We start from the raw sequence: 335 nt of genomic DNA, 5'->3' as shown, positions 1-335 counted from the left end.
CCCTCATCCCTACATAGAACCACAGAGAAATCAGTCGGGGAACGTCTCATTTGTTAAGTTACAACCCGTTCACACAAGAATTCCTGTTTGTTTTCCCAGCAGCCAAGCAAACTGAGCGACAACCTGGTGCAGCAGTTCCTCCTCCCGGATCAGACTCCTCCGATCCTCGAGGCCGAGATGTCCCTGCGGGCCGAACAACTGATCAGCAACAGCAAGCACATCGTCAGTCCCGACCCCGCCGCCAAACAGGAGAACACACAGGAAGTAACACCGGAGCCGCCAAAGAAGCAACAGGACATGAGGTCAGAGAGGAGCAAGAGGACGCCGCCGGCCGA

General features: G+C 55.8%; 1 protein-coding gene across 1 annotated transcript in view; it reads left to right on the top strand.

Moving 5' to 3' along the window:
- The window catches only part of LOC118332365 (unconventional myosin-XVIIIb), a gene marked incomplete in the record, with an annotated part of 30,896 nt that overhangs the window by 2,757 nt on the left and 27,804 nt on the right, over positions 1 to 335 (top strand). Inside the window, 1 exon segment of the mRNA XM_035667608.1 lies at positions 100 to 335. Coding sequence (XP_035523501.1) covers positions 100 to 335 — 236 coding nt within the window.

Source organism: Morone saxatilis, unplaced genomic scaffold, assembly GCF_004916995.1.
Source record: "Morone saxatilis isolate NCDOM2014 unplaced genomic scaffold, NCSU_SB_2.0 Contig21, whole genome shotgun sequence".
NCBI lineage: Eukaryota > Metazoa > Chordata > Actinopteri > Moronidae > Morone > Morone saxatilis.
Note: the sequence above shows the minus strand (reverse complement) of the source record. Positions and strands in the feature narration are given on the sequence as shown.